At 37.6% G+C, this 26,470-nt stretch overlaps 1 protein-coding gene, 1 long non-coding RNA gene and 1 pseudogene across 3 annotated transcripts in view; 1 reads left to right on the forward strand and 2 right to left on the reverse strand.

Moving 5' to 3' along the window:
* Positions 1–2,277, forward strand: part of COL11A1 (collagen type XI alpha 1 chain) — a 301,954-nt gene extending 299,677 nt beyond the window's left edge. Inside the window, exon 67 of the mRNA XM_069090512.1 lies at positions 449–2,277. Coding sequence (XP_068946613.1) covers positions 449–595 — 147 coding nt within the window. The 3' untranslated portion in view covers positions 596–2,277. The remainder of the gene's footprint in view (positions 1–448) is intronic.
* Positions 1–26,470, reverse strand: part of LOC138162938 (uncharacterized) — a 1,121,756-nt gene that overhangs the window by 86,041 nt on the left and 1,009,245 nt on the right. For both annotated transcript variants that reach the window (XR_011168755.1, XR_011168754.1), the window contains exon 2: positions 1,351–1,469. This is a non-coding gene — a long non-coding RNA (uncharacterized lncRNA). The remainder of the gene's footprint in view (positions 1–1,350; positions 1,470–26,470) is intronic.
* LOC138162018 (MARVEL domain-containing protein 2 pseudogene) lies at positions 24,775–26,439 on the reverse strand (annotated as a pseudogene).

Genomic DNA, 26,470 nt, shown 5'->3' on the forward strand with positions numbered 1-26,470 from the left:
ATGTTAAGCTGTAGTAGTTAATGTCACAATAATTAATTATGATTATTTACTGAATAGCATCATAATTATAATGATAAAAACATGGAAATGTAATCTACTTATGAAATATGGTCCCGTAAAGGGGATCAATTTTCATATTATGCTTTCTATATCATCTCCAAATAGCATATTATTCCCTTGTTGTACATAATACTGTGGTTCCATCTTTCCTGTTGCCCTGCTAATTTTGTAATATATTCACCAATGCTTCAGTTGGAAAGATTTCCATAATGCAAAAGAAATGTGACAATATTAATGACAAATAACAAATTAGAAGCAAGGTAGAAGTATTCCCTTCTCTACCTCTTTACTCTCCCCTTGTCCTTGGGAAAACACAAAATATATTCATAAAAGGCTTGTCAGAAATGTGTTTATACATAATCATTGGTTTTTTTTTTTCATTTCACAGTCAAGAAAAGGCTTTGGGAAGAGTGTGATTGAAATCAACACCCCTAAAATAGACCAAGTACCTATTGTTGATGTGATGATTAATGACTTTGGAGATCAGAATCAGAAGTTTGGATTCGAAGTTGGCCCAGTTTGTTTCCTTGGTTAAGATTAGGGCAATGAAAATATAAACCGACAAACATTTTACCTTGGTACCAGCAGCCCACTTCATGCCACATGCAAGTTTTGAATATGGATGGTGTAGAAAATGTCTTGCCGTGTATGTATGTATTATTTAGAAAATATGTGTTGCCCTTGTAGGGCCAGAATCACATGACTTAAAATTATTCAAAAATCATGAAAGACATGTATACTGTGGCAGAGATGGAAAACTTAGGGTTGATTTTTCATTCCCTGTTCTCTCCTCTCCTTCCCCTATTTGGATTCCTTTGGTGCTATTCTTTTAAAAAGCAACAAACAAACAAAAATCCATCAATAACATATATATATAGGAAAGACATGGTGCTCCTTCCCATCCATCACAGGAGGTGCTAAGAAGATGTGTTTAATAAATTGTAATTATTTTATGTACAGTACTATACTGTTATTTTCTTTGTCCATTTCCAAAACTTGCATGTGTCTCTGAATTGCATCTGGCTCTAACTTTATAAAAATTACAAAACTCTGTTGATGGCAATAAATACTGTGTATGTATTATGAGAAATAAAGCTGTAATTTCCAGTGACTTCAACTCCATTTTCTGGTTAACAATAATAATAATAATTAATAATAATAATAAAATCCCTTTGTATATATTGATGTTGAAGAGCTCTGTTATTTGAAGTCGCCAAAAAATCTCAGGTGGCAAAAAACTGGAAGACCTTTGGCAACACACTCAAATCAACTCTTCTCTGCTGTTGTTACCTTTTGATGAATTGCAAAGAGAAGCAGCATCCTCCAGGGTGCTAAGTTCTATGGTGCTATACCTCAGACTTTTTTTTTTCTTTTCAGAATCCAGGATTTCATTATAAACCTGTATATACCTAAAAGAAACAAGTTTATATTTTGGGGTGGGAAAATAATGTGTATGAAAAGTACTTGTATTTAAAGAGATCTGTTTAATTCTTTGTGCAGTCAAGGTTAGATCTGTCATTGCCCCTCTCTTGTATGTCATCTGAACATTTTTTCATTGTGCTTCTCTGATGCACATTAATATTAAAACTGGAAACTAAGCAATTATTTATGAATTTGTGCAGTTAGTTGTGTTTTTTTTAATGATCAATGCTGAACATTTCCTTTCTGAATTGGATACCAGATTGCAATGAGTGATTGTCCCAAATAGCCCACCCCACTAATATGACAATTTTTTTATTTTTTTTTTTCAAATAAAGGCCATAGGTCATATGATTCTACATAGTTGCTAAGCAACATATGAGTGAACTATTCATTAAAAGAGCCTATTTTTAAACTCAATTTATACAAGTCACTATCCAAATTCTATGATTGTTTTTTTTTTCCCTCTGAACATTTTTTTTCAGATAGATGCAATTAGAATTAAGATTTAAACCTCACAAACACAATCCTTTTGTAACTATTTTTCATAATATATGTAAGACTTGAAAATAAATGTTTGTTATTATTTCTTATTTTAATTGTTAAATTAATTGATACCAGATTCCACTGACTCGTTTTCACCTGGTCTTTTATCATGAAAGAGTATACTTGTAAAAACTAAGACTACAAACTGAACATTTGTCATTCAGAATATTTTATTTTTGAACCCAAGTTTGTTGTAACTGTCACCTTCAGAAGGAAGATATGAATTTTATCAATAAACTCAAGTCTTGTCTACTTGGATTGATCATTCTGTTTCTTAAATAGGCTATAGTTCTACTTTCAATCCTCAAGAAAACTATTCTAGTCTACTATGACCATCCAGAGATAGTTTGCCAGTGAAGGATAGCACAGTACTGGTCAGAAAATCAAATATTTAGAAACTCTGTGTATGAAGGAATAAATACTATACATTATTATTATCTGTTCAAAATGAATATATTTTAGATTTCAAGTCTTTACAGAAGAGAATTCATCTTACAAAGATTTTCTAAAAAAGACTCAAACATATGATATATATAAAATTAAATTATAAATAATAATTCTGAAATCTGATATTGAAGGCCATCAGCCTCTGAATTTCAGAATTGTGTTTTTCCTTCAATAAATTAACCAACCAATCAATTATTCAAGACATTTATTAAGCACCTGCTTCCTACCTAGCAAGGTGATCAAACCAGAGCTACAAAGACAAAAATGGACCCTTCTGTCAAATACCTTACATTGATTTACATCGATACTTGTAGTACCATTCTCTCTGAGGTTGTTCTCACCAGGAAAGACCATTCTGGTTAAAACAATATCCCTCTTTCTTTAAACAAGAACCCAACTAGATTATTCTAATTCAGGGGTGGGGAACCTGCAGTCTTGAGGACACATGTGGCCTTCTAGGGTTCTTGGGTGCAGCCTGAGGCCAAATTTTATAGAACAAATCTTTTTATTAACAGGATTTGTTCTGTGAATATTGGATTCAGTCAAAGGGCTGTATTTGAGGACCTAGAGGGCCACCTATGGCCTTGAAGCTGCAGGTTCCCCACCCCTATTAAAAATCTCTCAAAATTCAGGTCACTTAACATAACATCACAGATTGATCTTCAGAACCAGTTCAGTTATTTCTACGTGAGAAATTATTTTAAATTGGAGAAATAAATAGAAACATGTAAAAGAAAAGCATTCAATTTGATTTATGAAGCTAGTATTCTTGTAGCTCAGTCTGATGATGTTGGGCTTATTAATCTTTAGGCCTCTTTCCTCCTGTTTAAAAAGATAAAAACATCTGCCCTCTCTATCTCACAGAGTCGTTGGGAGATATTAAACATGTGATAGTCTTTTGGCTACTGGAACACAGTATAGAAATATAAGGTATTTTATAGATTTAGAATTTTTCATCAGTTATGCCAATTGCCCTTTTAAAAACAAACTGGCCATAAATAAGTTTTCATTCAGTCATTTTTCAGTTGTGTCTGATTCTTTGTGATACCATTTGGGTTTTTCTTGGCAGAGATACTAGTGTGGTTTGCTATTTCCTTCTCTAGATCATTTTACAGATAAGGAAACTGAGGCAAACAGGGTTAAGTGACTTGCTCAGGGTCACATGACTAGTAAGTGTCTGAGGCTGGATTTGAACTCAGGAAGATGAGTCTTCCTGACTCAAGGCCCAGTATTCTATCCCCTGTGCCACCTAGCTTCCCCTTAAATACGTTTTTTACTTAATATTAACTAACCTCATCCTACTCTCCAATTTCTTTTCGACTTGTGTGCCTTGATTCATGCTATTCCTTATTACTATCACATACTCTCATCTCCCTCTTCATCTATTGTATTTTTATCTATTCTTTTAAAACCCAATCCATATGTTATAAGGCAGTGAAGGAGCACAGTGGATAGCAGCCTGGAAGTCAAGGAAACTTGAATTTCAAATCTGGTTTTAGATTCTTACTAGAAATAAAAAGCATTTAGCAAAGTACCTGGGCGCAATTGTAAGTGCTATGTAAGAGCTTATCTTCTGCTCAGCACCTAATTTCCTCCCTGAAACCTTTCCTTTTCCCATAGTTAGTAACATCTGTTTATATCTTCCAGCTTCACAGAGAATTTTGTTTTATAATTCTATGGTTCACACAACCATGTGTCTGACAGGTCTTATCCTTCTACTAGACTATAAGATTCCATAGGCCAAGGATAGTGTCATAACAGAACTTAGAATATCTTGCAGCATGTGCATGAAAAAATGTGTATGAGAAGTGTTTGTATTTAAAGAGATCATTCTTTGCGAAGGTTAGATCTGTCAACACCCCTCTTTAACTCAGTGCTCAGTACCAAGAAGGTGTTTAATAAATATTATGTTCAATGTTTGAAGTAATACTAAATGTGCTGTTTCCTATTACCAAATTTAAACATCAAGACCAGGGTGAGATTGGGAGGGTGAGTTAGAGAATACAGAAGACATAGTGTTGCCTTGAATCCCTGTTTGAGCTAAATAAAACTGCAGACTCTTAAATTGGAACTTGACAAGAAGAGAAATCAACAAGCATTTATTGAATACCTTTCAGGTGATAGGCATGGGAACATTGTGCTAGGTACTAGAGATACAAAGATAAAAATGAGTAGTCCCTGCTTTAGGGAATTTACATTCTATACAGAGAGACAATATGCCCAACATATACACATATTAATCTACATTCTCTTCAATACCATTGCCACCTCCTCTATAAAATGATTTCTTTAACATTTTTTTGTGCCATAGATATTTTTTACAATCTGGTAAAACCTACCCACTGCTTTCTCAAAATACATGACACAGCGGATAGATAGAGTGATGACCTTGGAGTCAGGAAGACCTGAAATCAAATCCTAGCTCAGACATGTACTAGCTATGTGACCTCGGGCAGTTTACTTCACCTGTCTGCTTCAGTTTTCTCATTTTTTAAAATGGAAATAATAATAGCAACTACTTCCCAGGGCTGTTGTAAAGATAAACTGAGATAATATTTGTAAAGTACTTTGCAAACCCTGAAGCACTATGTAAAAGCTAATGTTAATATCATTATTAAATGAATGTGTACATATATTTATAGATATAATGTATACCATTATAAAGGAGTCCAAAAGTTAGCTAAAATAAAGATGATTTTTTCCCATCTGATTTTGTGGACCCCTTGAAATTAATTCATGGACTCATAAGTGATTAAGAATTCCTATGCTAGAAGCACATTTGGGACTGCTGTGTAAGAGTTCAAGTGTGGGGACTCCACTATCACTGAAGATAAAAACAATTTGCTCTAAGAACTTCTGCTGTTTGTGACGTAGATCTAGGATGGTTTTATGCAGCCTATAAACCTTTGGCCTTTATCATTCCTTATTCTTGATCCATATTTTCTAGTGCTTTTTGTTTCTTTGTTAAGTTCATCTCTACCCATCTTTGCATTAAAGCAGAGTATCAAAGTATATATTGATTTAATTCAAATGGTCTTAAGTTCCTATAATTTTTTGCTAGTCCTTTTGCTCATTCTGATCACGAGCATTGCATTTCAATTTGAATAAGGGTCACTTGAAATGCAATACTTTTTGGACTGAAAGACATTGTGAAGGTAGAAGTAATAGGACTTGGCTACAGGTTGTGTATATGGAGTGAGTGCCAATGAGCAAACCAAGATGAAACCTGGATTGTAAGTGTAGGTGACTGAAAAGATGAGGGTACACTCTACAGTAATAGGAAAACTAGGAAGAGAAGACATCTTTGGAGGAAAGACAATGAATTCAGCTTTTGATAAGTTAAGTTTCAGATCTCCAGTTCTTCAGACATCCAGTTTGAGATTTCCAATAGTTGTTGATACAAAATTGGCAGTAAGGAGAGAGGTTAGGGCTACACAAGCATCTGGGAATCATCTTCATTGATGATGATGTGGATAATATATCATAATGGCAGTGGAGGACATTCCCAAAGGATCTAATTTAGGGAAAGAGAAGTGTCTCAAGGACAGATTGCTGGGCAATAGTAATAGTAGTAACTAATAATCTAATCACTTCCCTAGCTCAACAGACATCTCTATAGCTGCTGGACTCATTCCTCTATTATTAGCATATTCTCATTCTGTCATAGTTTCCCCATCCCAATCTTTCTACATTCCCAGCTTTTATCATACAAACCCTGTTTTCCATCTTCTTTTGCCTTCTCCCTTTTACCTTTTCTTCTCAAGCCTGTATTTCAAATGTTCTGCTCAGCTCTTCTGTGATAATCTCTGGGAAACCTGCTTTATCACTAACACACTTGATTTCATCATGAAACTTTTACTGTCTCACTCCATTTATTTTCTGGCTTTCATTGAGACCTGACTTCCTGTGGATAACGTTGATGACATTGCATTCCTGGCCACTCTTTCAAGTACTGGTTGTTGTTAATGTTTTTTTTTTCTTTCCCAATGTGCTCTGATTATGATCATGATGGTGAATTGAAATCTTACTTGTTTTTTAATGCCATTTCCAGGCTCTCCTGCTACTATTATCACTCAGTATCTTTGAGGAACATTTCTTTTAAATTTATCACCTAATCAAGATTCTGACATTCTGCTTCCTGCCCCATTGAGTTTAGTACCTAGTTCAGTCTTTGTCTCCTCTCCAACCTCTGCCTAGGGGATTTCATATACATATGTGTGTGTGTGTGTGTGTGTGTACACACACACACACACACACACACACACACACACAGACACAGAAAGAGAGACAGACACAGAGAGACAGAGAGATATCTATGTAGATGTAGATCGATAGATATTAATATTGATATTCCTTTAATCACCCTAGATTCCCAGTTCCTTCATCTGTTCACTTTTCATGACCTATTCCTCTATTCCATATTAGCTACATATAGAGATGGTTATATCCTTAATCTTGCTATCACCCACAGGTCTTCACTTCCATGTTTATTAACTCTGACATCATTTTATCATTCTATCTCCCTATACCCTAGGACTCATAACCCTGTCTTTCATCCTCACTGTAACCTAAAACTCTTTTACCCTTCAGTTCCTTCCCAAATCACTACCCCATGCCCTGGTTACACTGCTTTTCCTTCACTATCTTTATACCTTGTTGAATCAACTCTATATTGCCATTTTTTCTCAAGTCCTTGTCTTGTTACCCTGTCATAGATCTTCCCTCACCAAGCCCCAATTTTGTATTTCTTTAACCATCCTCTGCCTTTGCTTCTATTTACATGCTGCTCTATGAAATTAGAGAAAATCATGAAACTGTCATGGGTCCATGACAAATTTTCATTCTATGACTTCAAGTGAACCCTCACTGCAGCAAGATAATCCTTTCACACCAAATTAATTTCGTATCCCACTTGCCACAGCAGCTTTTTCTAACCTTTTTATCCCTACTCAAGTCCCCATAAAACTCCATCCTTCTTCCCTCTCAGCCAAGGAGATTGCCTCTTCTTTCACCAAAAGTTGAGTTTGGTAATAGCTGTCAGAGCTTGGTCTGCTTTGGAATAACCTTGGAACCCCAGTTCATTACTGTATCATAAAGAGGCATTGGAGTAGGACTTTTGTAGAAAAAGTGTTCTCACACCTAAGTTTCACATAGTAAGTATTTAGCAAGTGTTTGTTGAATTCATTGAATAGAACTTATTTAGATTTCTCCTTTGTGTTATCATAGTCTATGTTACAGTTAGTTGTGCACCAACTTTACCTACTAGAGATAAAATATTTGTGTACCTTTGTAAGCTCTTTGAATCAGGGAGCATCCTTCACCCTTGTAACGTTAGCATGTAGTACAATGTCCTGCACATAATAGGCATGTGATAAATATCTGTGGACTTGAATTAGTATTGAGTTCAAGGATATGCTGGATTTCAATAGACTTAGGAAGGAGGGAATAGAATTCAAGGGAAAGCATCACGAAATGAGCCAACACTCAAATGGGTCTGTGAATGAGGCCTCTTTAGGGTATAGTTCATAGATCAGCCTGACCGAAGTGGTTTGTGTATGTCAGAGTATTGGGAAATGAATTTGGAAATGAGGGTTGGCTCCTCTTTATGGAGGGCTTTGAATGCCCTTGACTAATATTAGAAGATAAGTATCTAGTTCCTCTTATCATCAAAGCTCTGGTTTTTATATACAACTATTTTATACAATAAAGATCTATTAACGTTTGAGAACTGTCATTTCCAGAAAATGATCTCATATAACCCAATTTTGTGGCAGGAAAAAAATAGCTTAGAAAGGAAAATGCTTTTCCAGGCATCATCTAGTTTTGTCATAAGCTCTTTGACATACTGGAAAATAACTGTTTTAAAATTTCACAGAACACATATCCCATTTTTCTTTGAACTCATTTCTGAGACAATATGATCAAAATAAGCTTTCACATTTCATATTTCAGTATCCCAACCTCTCTCACTCAATGGTCTTTGAACACCATTGGCTAGCCTGAAAAAGACAATTGAAGAGTTTTATTGTAACTTAACAAAGTTATACATCAAAGGATAGGGGAAAAAAGTAATCATCAAATAAATTTAAGTATTTTATCGACTTTTAGTCTAAAAGCATCATTCCTGTAAACATAGATTTTTAATTACATTTTGGAATTTTCTCAGTTTATCACTAATTCTTATCACATGTATTTTATAAAAATATTTATATCCTCTTCCCCCCGCCCCATTTATAAATTGGTGGCACATTCTATTAAACTCATCCCACTTTATAGTTGAGATGAGTTTCTTGCAGCCCACATCAAACACTGTACTCTGGAGCAATTTCTGCCTGGTGTCTTTTCTAATGAGTAGTGACTCTTGGCTCACTATTTCAAGAAAGCATAAGACATTTGACTTTTCTGCCTCCTTTCTGGCCTCCTCCTACATAGCCTCTTTATCAACCTTTTAGGCCCCCCAAAATGTACCCTTTCAGCATGAACTATGATCAGATCAACTCTTACCATTATTCCTGGTTGAGGTGTGTCAGTCTAATCCCCTATGGCCCCAGGCATCATCCCTGTAACTTTCTGAGCCAAAGTGGACCTTCCTGGCCACCAATGTTCTCTATATGTTTAGCCTCTCCCATTAAAATGTGATCTCAAGGTTTATATATACGTATATGTATATATAAATATATATACATATTTTTAATTTGTAGCCCTGTGGAGTGAATGTGGAAAAATCAGGACACTAATACCCCTCGACCCACCAATATCACTCTTAGGTCTGTCTCCCAAGGAGATTGGGAAAAAACAAAAAGAACCTATATGTTCTAAATCATTTATAACAGCTCTCTTTGTGGTAGCAAAGAATTGGAAATTGAGGGGATATTTAATTGGGGAAAGGCTAAACAAGTTGTGTTATATGATAGTGATGGAATACTTCTGTGCCGTAAGAAATGATGAATTGGTTAATTTTAGAAAAAACATGGAAAAGATTTGCATGAAGTCTTGAAGAGGGAAATAAACAGAACCAAAAAATGTTTTATACAGTAACAGCAATATTGTTTACAGAATAAATGTGAATGACTAAGTTATTCTAAGTGTTATATTCAAATCAACTTAGAAGGACCTACAAAAGGAGATGCTATAAACTTTCAGAAAAAGAACCAATAAGTAGAAATATGCATAGTCTGGTTTATATCTGTATCTATATCTATCAAATGGTGACCTTCTTTAGTGCAGGGTGGAGAGGGAAGGAGGGAGAGAAGATTGCTTGAAACTTGAAATGTACCCCCCCAAGATTAATGTTTTTTCTAAAATTTGATCCTCATTGCTTATTATATTATTATTAATATGTATTATTATTATATTATTATAGCATTACTTATTGTTATAAAGTAGATAGAATATATATTATGATCCTTATTTCACAAGAGAAAGTTGGAGAATCTACTTCGTTTTGTGTTAAAGATACAAAGGTGTCCAAACTCATTAAACAAGTTAGCAGCAAAATTTGAAACCAGTTTTCCTGACTCTAATTCAGGCCTAGACCACAGGCCCTCTAATGACAAGGCCACAGAGGCATATGGACAAAGCCTCCAGAGAAAGCTAAGGGTATTATAACCACAAAATGTTTATTTCTTGTTAGAACGATTCTGTTCATTGCTGAGGTGAGCCTTTGTCATTGGGGTCCTGCCTGAACTGTAACTAAATTTATTTTCATGTTAGTGTTAAACCTAGCACAGGGAGCAATGATGATATCATGTTCTAAAACTAAAGGTTTCTTTGGAACTTTACTCAGTATTGATGCTATTTACAATGAGATAAATACTACAAGGCTTTAAAAAGTCAGACTAATTTGAATCTGTTGAACAAAGTACTGATAATTTCCCAAACTGCTTCATTTCCTTTTTAAAAAACTTAGGTGTTGTTCAGTCATTTTTCAGTCATGTCTGACTCAAATTTCCATTTGGAATTTTCTTAGCAAAGATACTGCAGTGGTTTGCCATTTCATTCTCCAGCTCATTTTACAAATGAGGAAACTGAGGCAATCAGGAAACCACCCAAGGTCACGAAGCTAGTTTGTGTCTGAGGCCAGATTTAAATTCAGGAATATGAGTCTTCCTGACTCCAGGCCTGGCACTCTAACCAATTGAGTCATCTAGCTGCCCCTTAAGCAATTAATATGCCTTTACTTATCATTATTTATTTTAAGAGTACTTCATAATTTTATTGATATGAGTTGTATGTGTGTCTTCATAGATTGAAATAAGTAATTTGTATACATTCTCCAGGTTTTCTTTTTAAATGGACTTTAAATTTCTTCCTAGATTTTGTTATTGCTATGTGCAGATATTTTTTAAACATGATTTTATATCCTGCTATGTTACTAAAGTTATTCATTGTCTCAAAGATTAAAGATGACAGAGCAGAAGTTAAAGAAAAGTCTTAGAATTCTTTCTCCAGTCAACAGTATTTTGCTTCAGTACCTGTCTATCATCCATTGGCAGGGCCCTCCTACTGTTTTAGCTAGGTATAACAGTGAATAGAACACTAAACTTGTAAAGAAGGAAGACCTGGGCTCAAATCTAGCCTCAGACAATAACTAGATGTATGACCCTGGATGAGTCACTTAGCCCCTGCTTGCCTCAGTTTCCTTATCTGTAAAATTAAGATAATAGCACCCACCTCTGAGGGCTGTTGCTAGAAACAAATGAGATAATATTCATAAGGCACTTGTTACAGTTCCTTGCACATAATAAGTGCTACATAAATGTTATTATTATTATTTTTTTTTCCTCCAATAGATCCATGTTTTCCAGTAAGTGGAAGGCCAACCCCTTCACTATCTTTCTGTGTTGTTGGATATGTTGCTTGCCACTGCAGATCTCTTTTCACTGAAACTATTTACTTTTCCTGGGCAGCTAAGTGGCACAGTTGATAGACACTGGGTAAGTCACTTAACCTTATTTGCCTTAGTTCCCCATATGTAAAACGAGTTGGAGAAGTCAATAGCAAACCACTCCAGTATCTTTGCCAAGAAAACTACAAATGGGGTCATGAAGAGTTGGATGTGACTGAAGTAATCCAACAACAAAAATTTACTTTTCCTAATACTCCTCAAGTTCTATACAAAAGTATGCCCAGGGACGAGGACCCATTTGTCTCCATTAAAAAAAAAAAGTCCCGGCATAGAAACTCCGGTTTTAGATAAATTGATTGGTGACTACAAATTGTTTTATCTTTTGTTCTTTCAACACCTGGGAGTGGTTCCCTGGCCCTCCCTACTTAAGGGAACACTCCCTTGTTTATAAACTAGCAAAATCACTTTAGTTTCTACTTAATTATCTTGCTTCATTCTCTAATGAGAAACAAAAGGGTTGACTTATGCAAACCTCCTTGGACTCTAAATGGCAGCACCTAAAATGGAAAGTGTTGAAAGGAGCTTTATATGGTCAGGTGCTCCAAAATGTTTATCATCAGGGAACACCAATCATTTTGGGAAAAGAGAAAGGAAAGATCCTCTATGTGATTTACAAAAAGAAAATTTCTGCTGCATTTTAATATAAAATAAAATGCAATGCTCACTGCTTATAATCTCTTGAAAATCTTAAAGTTGAAAAAATTTAAAGAAATTCAGGCCAATGAAGAAATCAAATCCTTCCTTTCCCTTCAAAATCCTATTACCCCCTCTCCTCCTCATTTGATTATCTGTTTACCTAGGAAAGGAAACATGCTAGAAAGACAAAGGCATGAAAAAAGGATGGCCCCTTTTATTAGAAAAAAAGAGAAAAAAATCAAGCTGGGAGGGGAAGCCCCTCAGGGTCGTTGTTACAGAGAGAAACTGTTACCATTGAAGTCCAGAAGGCCCAAAATATAGCCATTAAGTGGAGGGAGGGAGTGAGGGAGGGAGGGAGGAAGGAAGGAATCCCTTGACTCACTTCCTGAAGAGGCCTGTTCATTAAATGGGTGTTACCTCAAAGTGAGAACCTGAAAATGCCTTAGCCTAAAAGGGCCAGGGTCTCCCATTGCATCCTGGGCCACTGGACCCAGAAGGCTCTGGAAGAGAAAGTGAACCTGGCCAACTTGCACAGCCCTCCATCACTTAAATCAAAGTCAACTCCAAGTCATGTCAACACTTCCCTGAGGTCATGGTCCTCTTTGAAAACGAGGGCAAACTTAACCTGTGAGTAGTCTGAGTTGCCTCAATGGGAACCCAGCCAGTTGGTAATTCATCTCTCCCTTTCCCCCTCCCTCCCTCTCCTTTTCCTCTTTTTTTTTTCTTTCTCTCTTTCTCTCAATGGTCACATAGGGTGTGGTCAATAAGGTCCGAAAGAGTAAGATACAACTGAACAACAATAAAATCAACAACAACTCTTTCTCATAGATAAAAAAAAAAAATCCCAGGAATGTGATATGAGGCACTTTTTCAAAGTTAGCATAGCAAGTTAGTGACAAAGCTAGCACTTGAATCCAGGCTCTCCTAACTACAGGACCAGTGTCCTTTCTCTTTAACCATGTGAACTTTCATGGTCATATTCCTGACAATGACCAAAAACATTTTTTATTCAGAAAACTGATAGTATCAAAACATCATGTATGAAAGGAATTTATAATGATTTGATTATATTCCAAATGATGAGGTTGATGGGGGAAGGGATCCCAATAGGTTCAGCAGATATTCTGATCTTATCCAAGACCAGAAAACCTGCAATATCATCTGGAAAGAATTCAAGGTCTCAGGCTTAATTGGAGTGAGAGTTGTAGAAGTTTATTGTTACAATTTCATGAGAATCGGGCAAGAGTCCTTTAGGGGACCTGCAAGTGAGAGGGGTACATGCTTTTACCTTTAAAGGGTAGGGCTGCCATTGTCAGGGCTGACCAGAGGGGCCTCAGTGCATAGACAAAGGTCAGAGCTGACCAAGAGGAGCATGTGAATAGACAGTTTAGATAAGATTTGGGCCAGGTCAAAGGAGACAAAAGGCAAGGACAAAGGAGGGGCCAGGCCTGGGAAGAAATCAAGAGATTAAGTAAGAACAAAGGGGTCACAGGGTGTTGCCTAGGTGGAGTGTGGGATAGGGAGAAGGGTCAGATCTCAAGGGTGGGAAAGGACAAATTGCAGTTACAATTGAACAGACTGGTTTTACGTGTTGGTTTCACAAAGTGATCTAGACCCCAGGTACCCAATCAAGGTGAAGGCTCTGGGAATTCCCTTGAGCTCTCCTTGAATCTTTGAGGTACAGGCTCTGGGAACCCCCCTTGAATTCTGATTAAATCATACCATTTGATAAGGCATTTGCATGAGGCCATAAGCCTTACATTTCGGCTGGGCCCAGAACTCAAGTTACTAGCCTAGCCCTCCATTGCCCATCTACTTCCCACCCTTGAGTCTATCAAAATATCAATCCACCCTTGAACTGGCCTAGCCCACCATTGTCTGTAGTCTCCAGGTAGCCTCCAGCAACTTCCCACCCTTAATCACTCATTGACCTCATCTGACTTCTCCTGAATACCCTCCCCAAACTCCTCTTCTAGACCATCCCTAGATTCCTCCCGCAACTTTTTGTATAAAAGACCCTATCTTGTCTCCATGTTTGTGAGAGTGCCATAGAATGACCTAGAACAGACTTACTCTGTGTCTAATACAAGCGAACTTTTAATAAACTTTACTTTTCTTTGGCTGAGAAGACTTGAGTCGAATCCTTTTGACAGGACTCGGTGTATCGGTATTTTGGGGTCTCCAGAGCAGCCCTAAACCTCTTTATGGGTAACCTCTTCACAAACACACATTATGCTCACACAATACCTACAAAGCTGAAACCAATTAACTGAAAACAGAATAGTCCAATTAGTTAATTTTATGCAAACAAGATTATTTCATAACATCTGTCCAAAGTCATATTTTATCTTTATGCCTAATGACCACTTATGGGGTACCTGGGGTCTAGATCAATTTGTGAAACCAACTTGTAAAACCAGTCTGTTCAATTGTAACTGCAATTTGTCCTTTCCCACCCCTGAGATCTGCCCCTTCTCCCTATCCCACACTCCACCTAGGCAACACCCTGTGACCCCTTTTGTTCTTACTTAATCTCTTGATTTCTTCCCAGGCCTGGCCCACACCCCCCTAGTCCTTGCCTTTTGTCTCCTTTGACCTGGCCCAAATCTTATCTAAACAGTCTATTCACATGCTCCTCTTGGTCAGCTCTGACCTTTGTCTATGCACTGAGGCCCCTCCCATCTGGTCAGCCCTGACAATGGCAGGCCTACCCTTTAAAGGTAAAAGCATGTACCCCTCTCACTTGCAGGTCCCCTAAAGGACTCTTGCCCGCTTCTCATGAAATTGTAACAATAAACTTCTACAACTCTCACTCCAATTAAGCCTGAGACCTTGAATTCTTTCCAGATGATAATGCAGGTTTTCTGGTCTTGGATAAGATCATAATTCCTGCTGAACCTATTGGGATCCCCTCCCCCATCACCACCAATTCCAAAATCTTGTGTTTTCAGCTTTTTATGGTTGTTGGTTTGTAGGGTTTTAAAAAAATCTTCTCTGACCTCTCTGTAGCCTTCTAAATTTGCTATTTTTGCTTCACCATTGTTCAACATATTTCCCACATCCAAAACTTTGATATTATCTTTGATTTTGTATCTCTCTCATCTTTAATAGCCAAACTATTTTTTCTTCCTCTAGGGGAAAGAGCATATGTATAAGCATTATATAATACCAGATATATTCCAGGCACTATGCTTTACAAACATTATTTTTCTATTTCCCCTCTTTCCTTTTCTCTCTATTTTACCACCACCATAATTATGGCCCACCTTTTAGGTTCCTAACAGATCTCCCTACCACTCTACCTTCTCCCTCTTCAATTCCATACTTCATATCTTCCTTATTCTTCTATCCTTATATTCCTTATAAGTCTTTCAATGTCTCCCTGTTCCCTACAAACTGAAGTCAAATTCTCATACCTGGTATTCAAAAGCCTTCTGCAATGTGGCCCTTTCCTAATTTTCCAGCCTTTCCTAATACTGTTCTTCATACTCATACTAACCTTTTCTCCAGCAAGCGCTATGCTTTCCTGGCTCTGTTTCTTTGATCATGCAATTCCTTATGTGGTTCAGTCCTTCTGATGCTTGTTCTTTGAAGTCCAGCTTTACTGCCACCTCTCACTCAAGAAGTTTTCTTTCTTCTATCAGTCAGTAAAGACTTTTCCACTTTCAGAATTCACATAGTATTTTCTTTGCCCTTTCTTCATATATTTATCATGTATTATTTTGTCCTGTAGTTATTATGGTAGTAGTGTTTTTATCATATGTGTATGTATGAGTGTATATATGTATGTGTATACATATGCATAGATGTTATATGTGTGTACATATAGTATCTCTATCTCTATACCTATATCTATAGAACTATCTGGCTATTTATGTATGATGTCTACACATAGCAATGTTTCAGAAAAATGCATATATGTATATATTTATATTTATACATGCATGTATATATACACATACATATGTCATCCATATATGTGTGTATCCTTCTGCCACTATTTCCTCCTTTACCTCTGTCTCACACAAAGAGGTGTCCTTTCCCTTACCAAGGCAAAACCTTCTACCCACAGAAGCAATTAAAATCCATCCTATCTCCTCTAATAGATTGTCCCCTCGGACATTCCTCCTCTGTGGCTTATCTTCCATCTCCCCTAACTATTGCTTCATTCCCTATGGTCTACAAACATTCCCATATCTCCTATCCTCAAAAAACCCTCACTTGATCCTTCTATCCCCACTATCATTCTCTATTTTGCCCTTTATAACTAAACTCCTTGAGAAGGCTATCCACAACAGATATCTACATTTTCTCTCCGCTTACTTTCTTATTCTCCCCTTTACAACACAGCTTCTACCCTCCTCATTCCACCAAAATTGGTCTCTCAAAAGTTATAGCATCTCTTTGTATGCCAAATCCAATGGCCTTTTCTCAGTCCGCATTCTCCTCGACATTGACCTACAGCCCTTGGCCCTGTTGATCTACCTTTTCTCCTTGATACTTTCATATCTCAAGGTTTTGGGGACATTACTCCCCGCTGGTTCTCTCTTCCTACCAGGCCGACCAGACCTTCTCAGCCTCTTTTGTTGGATTCTCATCCAGGTCATGCCCCCAAACCATAGGTATCCCGGAGCGCTCTATCCTGGGCCTTCTTAAGTTTTTCTACTATATTCCTCCATTGGTTGATCTTGTCTGCTTCCATGGATTTAATTATCATCTCTATGCTGATGATTCTCTAGTGTATCTATCCTGCCTTCTTGGCTGACATTAAGTTGCACATCTTGACCTGGATGTCCAGTAGATATTTTAACTCCACATGTCTGAAACAGAATTGGTTATCTTTCTCTCTAATCCCCTTCACCCCCCTTCCCTCTCCCAACACAAGATTGTGGATATCCTCCCAGTCCCCAGGTTTACAACCTAGATGTAATTCCTTACTCTTTCTTATCCCCCATATCTAATCTGTTGCAAGAACTTTTTGATTTCATTTTTGCAACATCTCTCAAAAATGCCCCTGTTGTAGTTATGGCTCTAAATCTAGCACCAACTTCTTAGTCGAGGTCAGATGATGAGATACTTGTACAGCAATGAACAATTAGGAAACGACTAGATGCTCACACACAGCAAGGATACAAAATAAGGAAATACAGCAAGGACATAGGGGCCTTTAGCTTCTCCGGATACAGCCCTTCTTGTCTCCATATGGAAATCACCTTGCCATGGTTAGAGTATAGTAACCCACATGTTCTCAGACACCCACCACGTCTGAGAGGCCCAGAGCTCACATGGTGTCAGCTTTTTATTGGCCTTAGGCCAGGAAAATATTTCTTTTTTTTTTTTTTTTTAAGCAATCAGGGTTAAGTAACTTGCTCAAGGTTACACGGGCAGTTATTTCTGGGTGTGGTGCTGAGTGTCCGAGCCTGGGATTCGATCTCCAGGTCATCCCAACACTGGAGCCGGTACTCTTACTCGCTGAGCCACCTGGCCGCTCTTAAGCAATTGGGGTTAAGTAACTTGCTCAAGGTTACACGGCCAGGTGTTTCTGGGTGGGTGCTAAGTGTCTGAGCCCGGGATTCGATCTCCAGGTCTTCTCAACACTGGAGCCGGTGCTCTTACTTGCTGTGCTACCTGGCCGCCCCCCAGGAAGATATTTCAAGAGATGTTGGGGCCAGTCAGATTTCACGAGGGGAAGAAACCTTACCAAGGATCTTAGTTTGGGATATTGAAGCTGAAGGACACTATTCCAGGTTTGGTGGGAGGGTGGGAGGTTTTAAGGAAACTACTGCCCTACAGTGACCCCCATCTCTCCTCTGACACTGCCTCTGCCCTGATTTAGGCCCTTATCAATTCACATTTGGACTACTTCAAAAGTCTGCTGGTTGGTCTACCTTCCTTGTCTCTTCCTACTCCAGTCTTCCTGCCATTCAGCTGCCAAAGTGATTTTCCTGAAGTGCTGGTCTGACAAAGTAAACTCTCTCCCCACCTCCTCAGTATCTCCAGTGGTTTCCTGTCACCTCTAGCCTCAAATGCAAAGTCTTCTTCTTGGTGTTCAAAGCCCTTCATAACCTCTTTCTCCCTCTTTTCCAGCCTTCTTCCACCTGACCCCCCATCATACACTCTTAAATCACATTAAATCACTCTTAAATAACATTGAATTCTTTCATGTTCTACAAACAAGACACTCCATCTCTTGGTTCTGGCTATTTTTCTTATTGGTCCCAATGCCTAGAATGCTCTTCCACTTCATTTCTACCTCATAGCTTCCCTGGGTTCCTTCAAGTCCCAGCTGAAATTGAAAACCTTTTCCAATCCCTTTTAATTCTAGTGACTCTCCTTTTTAAATTATTTCCTATTTATCCTGTATATAGTTTGTTGTACCTATTTGTTTGACTACTGTTTCCCCCATTAGCTCCTTGCTGCAGAGACTGCATTTTTGACTCTTTTAGTATTCTTAAGGTTTATCATAGTGCTTGGCACATAGTAGGCACTCAATAAATAAATGCTTATTGACTGACTGACAGTAGGAAAAGAAATGACCTGACATTGCATTTGGGAAATTGTACATTGCTTTTAATGTTTCCCAACCTCTCCTTAAAACAAAAATACATATTTTTTTAGTTGTTTGTTTTTTTTTTTGCTTTTTGGAGAGCAATTGGTGTTAAGTAACTTGCCCAAGTTACATGGCTAGTATTTTTGTGTGGGTGTTAAGTGTCTGAGGCTGGAACCGAACTCGGGTCCTCCTGACTCTGGGGCCAACACTCTACTCACTGCGCCACCTAGCTGCCCCCAAAATTCATATTTTTGACACAATCATCCTCGTAGTGATGGAACCTAGCTATAAATCATATAACACTAATCTCCAAAGTACAAAAATTATGGTTACCTCATGGCCAATAGTGGGATCAAGATATATTTGTTAGTTGTAAATAAGTCTATAACCAAAACCTGCTTGTATCCACTAAGTGGCATGAAAAGGTATCAAGAAAAATGTTTTTGATAAGAAATGGTGGGCAAAGTGAGGGATAACAAATGAGAACCTGAATGCAACAAATCTTAGCAACTATGGTGATTACAATAACCAACCACAATTCCAAAGGTTCCCCACCCCTGAATCATTCACAGCTGATCATTTTATGATATTGCTGTTACTTTGGATTTTAGTGACTTTCAAATCTAATCCCCCATTCCCATAATACATCTAAAGAAACTAATGTTATGAGATCATAGATTAGACTTTGGAGGGACCTGAGAGGTCATCTTTTCCAATTCCCTTATTTCGCGCACGAGAAGATTGAGACCCAGACAGGTTAAATACTTTGACCAAGATCACCCATTTGGTAAGAGACAGGAATAGGACTTGAATGCAGTTTATGTCTTCCAAGTCAGGGCTCTTTCCACCAGACCATGATGCTTCTGGAGGTCTTGAGAGGTCAAGTGGATTGTCCTTTCACACAGAGAATAAAAAATGACAGAACTGGGATTCAAATACAGGTCTTTTGAAATCTAAATAAAATCTTTCAAACATAGCATTTTTTTCATAGGTTTTGTAGAATAGCATAGAGTATAATGGTATAGAATTTTGTTGTTGTTGTTGCTTTTATGGAGGGCAATTGGGGTTAAGTGACTTGCCCAAGGTCACACGGCGAGTTTTTGTGTTAAGTGTCTGAGGCCAGATTTTGAATTCAGGTCCTTCTGACTCCAGGGCCGGTGCTCTATTCACTGTGCCACAATGGCGTAGAATTTTGTTGTTGTTCTGTCGTTTCAGTCATGTCCAGCTCTTTGTGACCCCATTTGGTGTTTTCTTGGCAAAGTTACTGTAGTGGGTTGCCATTTCTTTCTCCAGTGACATAGAATGGGATAGGAATTTTACTCTGCTGTGGGTGACTCTCCTGTCAAGTACTTTCCTCATATTGTTGCAATTGACTAGGGCAAGCCAGGTGGTGCAATGGTCCAAGGCAGCCTTGGAATCAAAAGGACCTGAGTTCAAATATGACGTCAAACACTTAATAGATGTGTGACCCTGGGCAAGTCACTTAACTCTGTTTGCCTCAGTTTCCTCATCTGTAAAATGAGCTGGAGAAGGAAATAGCAGACCACTCCAGTGCCAAGAAAACCCCAAGTGGGGTCACTCAGAATCAGACACTGAAAGGAATCAACAACCAAGCCACATGTATCCCTTACGCCTATAGTCATCAGAAAATCCATGACAACTGGTGGCTTCTGTGCAACAGGCCCATCTGTAGGCAAAATAAACCAGGAAATTAAAAAAAAAATCATCAGCAAAAAATGTATTAAAACAAAATTTAGAAGCCATTCTAGCAACTTCATTCAATGAAAGCATCTGGAGCCAGTCCTAGTGATAGGTTATCATTGTGTACTGTTGTAAACTACTGTATAAGACATCAACGAAGGCCCTTCTGAGTTATGCAAATGAGGTTAGAAATCATCAGCTTTGTCACCCAGAACTATCAAAACTACTGAAGTCTACAAGTTGTCATCAAGTAAATCCTACAATTAACAAAAGGCCAGATGAAGAATAGGAGCTTAGGGAAGTAATGGGAGAGCCACGGAGCAGAGAAAATAAACAAACAAGGCAGTTTTTAATTCCTTTGTAAGTTCTAATATTCAGAATTCTAATTCCTTTGTAAGTTCTAATATTCAGAAAGCAATACACAGAAATTTCCCTTAAGATAAAGCCCCTGTTTACTAAATTCTACCTTTAAAAAGTTATTAATTTAAAAGTTTGGAAAATATGTCTCATAAAAAGATGCAACACATTCAATTTGTTTCAGAAAAAAATTTCAACATTAAAAGAAAGCCAGAAATAACTAAAATTAAGTTTTTACAGCATCAGCAATAATAATATACCTATTCATTAGCATATATCCCAATAAAAGCGCTAAAATTCAATACTAAATAAGCAAACAAAATTTTCCTATAGTTTCTTGTTTACATTTGCAATGAAAGAAAACAAAATTCTCACCAGACATTTTAACTGTCTGAACATCTGGTACATTGATAATGGTATCTTCTAAGTCTGGTGTGAGTTTTGCTATAACTTCTTTTTCTTTTGGTGGGGTTTGAAATTTCCTTTGAAGACAATAGGAGCACCTAGTATGCATGGAGGGAAGCAGTAAGAAGAATACAATTCAGAGAAACAGTCACAAGACAGAAGAAAGATTAAGTAGGTTTAGAAACAGGCTACAGAATGAAGACAAAAGGATCAGACTCTGTTGGCTCTGATACACACCTGGAAAAAACTACTGTTTCCATGTCTTAAGCTTTCTCATTTCCAACATTTTGGAATTAAGCTCTTTAGTGAAAAATACCATGTAACAGAACATATTTACATGTGGAATTATCCGAAATCCATCATATCATCTATACATGTGCATTGTTTCTGTTGTTCATGTAGATTTTTCTACTTTTAAAGGGCCTCACTTTTATTTTTCCTTTTCTAGTTCTACCATTGTCTGGGCTCTTATCACCACACACTTGGATTGTTGTGATAGGCCCAAGCCTGGTTTCTCTCTTTCCTTCCTCATTTCAGTCTGACCTATGAACTGATATAAGATTTACATTTCAAAGTATAAAGTCTCAGTTGGAACATTGGTCCAAAAGCCATCTAGACCCAACTGGCACTTGAAAAAGAGTGCCTGCTATAACATATATAATAATGAATCATCCAGTCTCTGCTTAAGCAGAGACCTTAGTGAAGAGTTATCCACTGGTTTCTGAGGCAGTCTATTCCATAAGAGATAGCTCTAATTGTTAGGAAGTTTGTAAATCAAACCCAAATCCTGCAATCCTATATTGTTTGCACCGTATAAGTTCTACTATCTTCTGAGTATGACCTCTTTGTCTTATAGCTTAGTAGGGTCTTGATTGAATTGAAAACTCTTTGAGGTCAGGAGCTAGTTAGTTTTCCCCTCTGCAGCCAAGTAGAACAAATATAATCCCTCTTCACATGACATACTTTCAAGTATTTCCAGATGGCAACAGGAAATCACAACTTCATGAAACATGAAAAACTAAGTTTATTACAAGAGAAATGAACATGCATAGGGAACCCTAAGCAAGCACAAAGTATTCACAATCCAAACAGAAGCTTGCATATTTATGGAATTGCAACAAAGAGAGGAGGAAAAACAGATATCTCCACCTAAAGGGAAGTGTCAGGAGAGGAGAAATCATGAATGATTAAGATGCCAAAATCAGCACTCCTTTCCCTTAGGACTATGAAGAGATGATGGTCCACTTTTCTCTAAGGATCCCAGCTGCACAAACAAATTTCTCTTGTCTGTCTGCTGCTGACTGGTGGTGCCAGTGTTGACTCCAAAGTATGCACAAGGAGTCCATCCTGGGATTTAAACAACAAATGATATCAACTCAGGGTGGGAGCTTCATTCCTGACACGTTTAGGGCCTCTTGCATTCTTCTGGATTCAATGTTTCTGGGAAATATTGCAACTCAAGAGGACATGGTAAGACCTATGCTTTAGTGAAGTTGCTTTGAGAGATGTGCGGAGGATTCATTGGAAAAGGGAGAGATTTGAAGCTTGGAGTCCAATTAGAAAGTTATTGTAATAGTCTAGGTTAAGCATAGTGAGGGCCTGAACTAATACAGTGACTGAATAAGTGGACAGAAAGGTAGATAGATAGATAGATAGATAGAGAGAGAGAGAGAGAGAGAGAGAGAGAGAGAGAGAGAGAGAGAGAGATAGAGATTAGATAGATAGATTAGACAGATAGGAATGATGTCAAAATAGGCACAAGATTTGACAACAGATTGGATATGTGTGGTCAATGAGAGTGAAGGTTTGAGGATAAGCCCAGGTCTTTTTCTGTTCAGGACTAGAAGCCTACTTATTCGACCATAGTAGTTCTCTATAAAACCATAGCTTTACAAAAAAAGAAAAAAGGGGAAAAAAAAGTTTAAATCTTGAGGAAAGAGAAAGCTAAGTGACGTCCCCTTCCTTTTCCTTTTGATATAGCTAAAAGAGCATTATTTACCAATATTCTTACACCAATGTCAAAATATTTCCTGGTTCTAGTTTGAAACTTGTCTTTGAAAACACATTCTATAATGTCTATACTATTGAGAAGCCTGAATGAAATGCCTGAAAGACTCAAACTTCTCCATTTCTGAGAGACATGACTCTTACTGCCAAAAAGAAAAAAAAGAATAAAAAAAAAAATAAAAAAATACACACATAACTGAAGTAATACTTCAGGGCTAAAATGGTACCAGAAATAGACACAGGCAATCACTGGGAGAACAATTTAAAGCACTTGTTGGAGGTTTAGCCTCATGACTCAATTCAGGCAGAAAAAAAATTCAATATTTTTCAACGAAGTAAATAAAATATTGTGGAAAATCAAGTCCCACAGTGAGATAAGAACAGGCAATGATGCTGAAGATTTGGTTTTTCAATGAATTTAGCTATGGTTTCCTTTAGCTGTTATTACATATACATAGATGAACTCAGCAAACTCAGGTATTCCCTGAGATCCCATACTCAAAGAGGAAAAAAAAGGGACTTCTGGAGGTTCAAATAAATATGGATATAATCTGTCTTTTGGCCCTGCCAATAGGGGCATTGTATTCACCAGCCTCAGAGGTAAGGTATGAGCAGAGGAACTCAAAATAGGAATATACAAAAAATGTGCCCTTGAGTGTCTCCCCACCCTCGTTCAATTATTTCTAAAGTTGGAAAGACAATGCTTTTCTTTACTTTTATAGTCTCAGGAAAAGAATGAATTTTGGGGAGACATTGCTGCCTAGTGGATAGAATGCTGGACTTGGAATCAAGACAACCTAGACTTGAATTCCATTTTAAACATATACTAGCTTTGCAACCCTGGGCAAGTTACTAAACTCTCTGAGCCTCAGTTACCTCATCTAGAAATTAAGAAAACAAAAGACTCCACAACATAGTTCTTTCTAGTTCAATAATCTTTGATCCTTTGGACCCTGGCAGCCACTTAGTCCACCTGCAGTCGTGTAAGAGCCTCAGCCATTGCATTATTCGCAAGTGATCATTTATTCTTTGTTAGAAGATCTTTAGTGCAGGAAAAATTGATTAGAGGAATATGTATTTAGCATATACAAATAATTACAACAACATGTTATAAATGCCTAAGAAAGATATGAGCAATGTGTTTTGAAAAAGGAGATTCATTACTGACTAGGCAGTGGAGAACCCTGCTTAAAAGAAGTTACATTGGACTTAAACTTCAAAGGAAGGGTAGCAATTCAAAAGGTAGATTATTTGGGAGATAACAGGTGAAAATATGCATGGTGGATGGATTGACTTGGGTATAGAGGAGTAGTATGAGATTAGGCTAGAAAGTTAATGGACTTGCAGACTGTAGAGTGTCTTCACAGAAGGGAAGTTCAGATTTGGAAAGGACCTCAGAGGACTTTTAGTCCAATTTGTAACTGAACCAGAATGCCCTCTACAATAATCATGAAAAGCAGTCATCTAGCCTTTGATTGGAAATTGAAGGTAGGGGGTGGGGCATTATTCTCTCTTCCCCCATCCCCTCATCCCCTGGTCTCTCTAACATAGGAGTGAATTCATTCTAAATAGAAGCACATAGAAATTAGCAGTATTTGAATGGAAACAAATCTTTTAACACTTATACAGACAGTTTACTCTGGTCAAAAGTGGTTCCCAATAGCAACCAATTCTATATATCATGAAATTGATAAAGATATGACAATAAATAAATATTAAAATAGTTTTCAGATAAGATTTAGGGGGAAAATCCTTGTATATTCTAATTCATGGTTTTATCATATCCTTGAATTCTTTCTTTTCTATGAGAAAACTTATTGCTTAGATATTCATAATATCCCTGCCTCGGCCCCCTCCCCAATGTAAGATTCTTAAACTCTTGAAGAATTTTTGAAATTCTTTCATGTTCCTGTCTATTTTTTGAGCAGTGTGGCAATATGCTCATCACTGCATACAACTTCTCAAATTTTCTGAGGACTGCTTGGACTTCAGCAGACAGCTCTTTATATGCTGAAAATAGGTCTGTGAGGACAGCTTTATAACATTCTCATTCATCATCTGTTTAAATCACTATCACATTAGGAATGTGTTCAGGTGGGATGTGGCCACTAAGCAGTTCAGGCCTTATTTCTGTCACTCTCAGATTTTTGAAATTAACTTCTGAGTCTCTTTGTCTCTCATCATTGGTGGGCATTTCATACATTGACCTTTTAGATGGAATACAGAGTTTGTTCATCCCCTGCTGCTCCATATACTCTCTGTATTCTTGATACTTCATGCTTCCATAACTTCAAGCAAACTATAGCAGTAATGAGATAAATAATCATTGTGATGAAGAAAAGTATAATTGCTGCTATCTGCCCTCTTATTAGGCAAAATTATGAGTTTATTAGGATATTAAATAAAAGGTAATAGCAGAGTCCACTCCATTGGTATAATTTACATAGAATATAGCTACAGACATACAAAATGAAGAGGGGGACATCAATTTCAACTCAGTCAAAGGCCACCAGCTAGAATCCAAAAGGATGGTCTGATGATATGTGGACATGCCAAGAAATAGAAGAGTAATTTGGTTGTAATCCAACCTAGCCCATCAACAATAAATATGAAAGAGTTTTAAGGATTATTGTAGCAGTAGTCTCCACACATGCTGCCCAGGGTATCTGGGCTGTGAATATACAAAGAGGACTTACCATTCGTTGTTTTCATGTACATAGGCTATGACACAAGCAAAGACACCTGTTTACATAAACAATTCCACAATGCCAAGAAGTCTCAGTAGTCCTGACCCTGACTTCATGTAGAAGTAGTAGGTTGTATTCTTTTACCCTTCTAGCCATAAGTTAGGACTATACATTTGTGTCCTCCTAAGAATCCATATAGGTCTTGGGGGAGAAATGCCTCAGTTTCTTTCTATGAACTCTTAAGTTTACTCTATTCTCTGTATGGATCTTTATGGAAACTGAGATAGTTCGATTTTCTTCCTGGTTAGGAAACACTCAACACCATTAAAAATCTACCCAATTTCAGCCACAGGCTTGTTCCATTCTGGGACATTTTCCCTTCGAAGTTCTTCCAAGCGTCTGATCTAGAGCTAGTTCTTCTGTGTCACTTGAATTTAAGTGAGAACCAAATGGTTGCTGTAAGGGGAGAGGTGGAGGTGGCAATTACAGCTAATTAATCCATTGTCTTGAAGACTCTGCAGGGTGCTCATTGTACCATCTTGATTAGAGGCATCTATTGGGACATCATCATAAACACTGACTGGGTTCCTAGATTTTTTCTTGGGCACCACACCATTTGATGACACATGGACAGCTCTGTGGTGGCTCCTGGCTGGTCCTGGGTGGTGGAGGTGAGACCCATAGTTACATCCAAGGCTGAGAGCACACCAGGGCATTTAGCCCTTGCCAAAGCCCATTCCATTTTTT

Source organism: Petaurus breviceps, unplaced genomic scaffold (genome assembly GCF_028583685.1).
Source record: "Petaurus breviceps papuanus isolate PSGF00001 unplaced genomic scaffold, PetGlider_PUasm1.0 186, whole genome shotgun sequence".
In the NCBI taxonomy this organism is placed as follows: domain Eukaryota; kingdom Metazoa; phylum Chordata; class Mammalia; order Diprotodontia; family Petauridae; genus Petaurus; species Petaurus breviceps.